Source organism: Octopus bimaculoides, chromosome 15 (assembly GCF_001194135.2).
Source record: "Octopus bimaculoides isolate UCB-OBI-ISO-001 chromosome 15, ASM119413v2, whole genome shotgun sequence".
NCBI classification, from domain to species: Eukaryota; Metazoa; Mollusca; class Cephalopoda; order Octopoda; family Octopodidae; genus Octopus; species Octopus bimaculoides.
Genome location: NC_068995.1, coordinates 41,032,759 through 41,036,058, shown reverse-complemented (window position 1 = coordinate 41,036,058; position 3,300 = coordinate 41,032,759). Strand labels below are relative to the sequence as shown.

Genomic DNA, 3,300 nt, shown 5'->3' with positions numbered 1-3,300 from the left:
AATGGTGGAGATGCTGGCATGGGGGCCTGTCGTCGAATTTAGTTCGATTTCACTTGCCTCAACAGGTCTTCGCAAGTGGAGTACGAAGTGGGCTGGCTACATCCCTGGCAGAGGCCTTGTATTTTGGTCTCACTTGGCTTGCCGGGTCTTGTCACGTACAGCATATTTCCAAAGGTCTCGGTCAGAAGTCATTGCCTCGGTGAGGCCTAATGTTCGGAGGTTGTGCTTCACCACCTCAACCCAGGTCTTCCTGGGCCTACCTCTTCCACAGGTTCTCTCAACCGCTAGGGTGTGGCACTTTTTCATACTGCTAACCTCACCCATTCTCGTCACGTGACCATACCAGCGCAATTGTCTCTCTTGCACACCACAACTGATGCTTCTTAGGTTCAACTTTTCTCTCAAGATACTTACACTCTGTCGAGTATGCACACTGACATAAATAAAAACAAATAATTCAAAAATATTTTTTTTTTTTATTATTTCAGATATTTGAGGAATGTCTATCAAAGAGAGTCAACTTCCTGGGAAATTAAGTTTGTAATCCAATTTCAGTTTGTTATCGGAGTTCATGTTTCTGAGGACCAACTGACAAAATTATTCTGTTACATATAATACTTATTCAATTGTTTTGTATTAATTATGCATCAACTCATACTTGTGAGATTTTGATACAGTGGTTGTTTATTTTCAGATTGACATCATAGGGTAGGTGTGAGATCTGGCTGGTTTGAGGATAGAGTAGGTAGAATATTTTGGTCGGATATGGCAGGTTTAAAAAATAAAAGATCAAATGTTTCAATACCTGAATTAAATTTTACTGTGCAAAAAGTATTCAGCTCTCCAAGTGGTATGCATACACAGCCACACATAACTGTTTGAATTGACCTCAGTATATTGCTGGTACATATTTTATCAACTACAAAGGAAAGACAGACAAACACCAGCCAAATATGGCAGGGATTGAACTAAGCATTTCAAAGTTTGGAACTATCACCATTTTATTTTAACACTCTTCAGTGCGAGTCACTTTCTGAATGTCTTTGAGACTGGAATATTGGTTGGGCATCAAACAAGTTTACTAGTTTCTGAATGTACAGACAACCAATTTCTAGTTACTTCTTTTAACCAGGTATCATTTTAATTATTTTTTTTTCCTCTAAGAGGTTCACAAAATGGTCTTGTTGAATGCTTATTGTTTCATTATCCAACAGCACGAGAAGTGAAAAAAAACAAACAAATAAAACAGTTTCAACCAAGAATAGAAACTCACTTTTGATTTTATGTGGGATAGGGGTATAGGATCTCTTCCTGCTACTTCACACCTTTTATCACAAGTATAGTTAATAGACGATTTCATAAAATAAATTTCAGTATAAACAGGTCTCAATTTTTAAAGGTATGGCGTTATCGTGGACACATGGCATGTCGTCCCCCGTCAACTGGCAGCAATGCACCAGTGATGAAGGAACTGGCATCTGAAGCTAAGAAGGCAATGGCAGCGGCAACTTCGTCAACTTGTCCAGGACGTCCAAGGGCATGTGTCTGTTTGCATCTGTCCAGAAACTGAAATAAATGTATATACAAATAAATGGGAGCCAAGACTGGACAAGCTGATAAAGAGTCACCCTCTTAAGACCAAAACAATAATTTAATATAAGAACACAAATTCATGATGATATATATATACAAATTTATGACTGTGCAAAATTAAAAGGTACTTTATTTTCCCCAGTACTATCCATACAGTATCTTATACATTTACACTTTTCTTCTTGTACTAAAATAGTCACCTACTCCAGCTGTTTGCCTAAAACTAATGTAGCAGCTGGTAAGTGTTTCTCAGATGAACTGAACTATTAGGAGATTCACTGGACGTGACATTAACTGAATTTTACTAAATCTATGTCTTTACCAGGAAATATATTCCTCACCCACCACTCAATATTTTCTGTGTCACGTTTACATCATTAATTTTTTTGATTCTGGTGAATCAAGTGACTGGGTTTATTGGGTCAACATAAGAACTTCCTGGATGAAATACTAAGAGTCTCCAATTTATACCTAAAGGCAGATTTATTCAGATAGGTCTGTTATCAACACATGACATGTGCGCGTGCACACACACACACATCATCATTTAACGTCCGCTTTCCATGCTAGCATGGGTTGGACGATTTGACTGAGGACTAGTGAACCAGATGGCTACACCAGGCTCCAATCTGATTTGGCAGAGTTTCTACAGCTGGATGCCCTTCCTAATGCCAACCACTCTGAGAGTGTAGTGGGTGCTTCTACATGCCACTGGCACGAAGGCCAGTCAGGCGGTACTGGCAACAGCCATGCTCGAAATGGTGTATTTTACGGGCCACCTGCAGAGGAGCCAGTTCAGCGGCACTGGCAACGATCTCGCTCAAATGTCTTTTCATGTGCCACTGGCACTATCTTAATGTATACATGCTGCATTCAATGGAGAGGAATGTCGTTATTCTCATTTTGTTTTAGGAAGTAAAATTTAGAGTTCTAATTCATTTTGGTACTAAGTACAAATCCAGAAATAAGGCACTTGATTGAAATACAATTGAAATGAATGTATAAAGATAAATATTGAAACATCTTTTAATTTTCTAAGAAGATCCTAACAGTTCAAAAAGGTTCTGTGTTTATAATGAGGAGGAGTGAGCAGAGGAACTTGCTGAAAAATTTAAAGAGAAGACATTGGGTAAAAGAAAGTTGTCATTTCTTCTCTGCTTTATCTGTTACCATTATTGAAAGTAAAAGCAGTGTGATGGAGTTTGGCAGATGCTAATCTGCTGACAAAGGAATCTTTCAACAGAGAGGAAACCTAAGTGTGAAAATAATGGCGTATAAATTAGTTTTCTAATGGATATGGTGGTGGACGTGGGAGTGACAGTGGTGGAGTAAAGATATCAAATGGGAGAAAGAAAAAAAAAACATCCATAGATACTCACAGCGACGTAGGCTTCATCACTTATTCCACCTCTTTTCTGTAATTCCGTAATGATTACTCCAGGACTAAGCAAAAAACAAACATACAGGTCATCATCATCATCATCATCGTTTAACGTCCGCTTTCCATGCTAGCATGGGTTGGACGATTTGACTGAGGACTGGTGAAACCGGATGGCAACACCAGGCTCCAATCTAAATTTGGCAGAGTTTCTACAGCTGGATGCCCTTCCTAACGCCAACCACTCAGAAAGTGTAGTAGGTGCTTTTACGTGTCACCTGCACGAAGGCCAGTCAGGCGATACTGGCAACGGCCACGCTCGAAATGGT

At 39.3% G+C, this 3,300-nt stretch overlaps 1 protein-coding gene across 1 annotated transcript in view; it reads right to left on the bottom strand.

Moving 5' to 3' along the window:
• Nucleotides 1-456: 456 nt before the first annotated feature.
• LOC106884498 (uncharacterized) overlaps nucleotides 457-3,300 on the bottom strand; it is a 20,212-nt gene continuing 17,368 nt past the window's right edge. The window contains exons 7-8 of the mRNA XM_014935914.2: nucleotides 2,973-3,036; nucleotides 457-1,566 (exon numbers count right to left, since the gene is read on the bottom strand). Coding sequence (XP_014791400.1) covers nucleotides 1,408-1,566; nucleotides 2,973-3,036 — 223 coding nt within the window. The 3' untranslated portion in view covers nucleotides 457-1,407. The remainder of the gene's footprint in view (nucleotides 1,567-2,972; nucleotides 3,037-3,300) is intronic.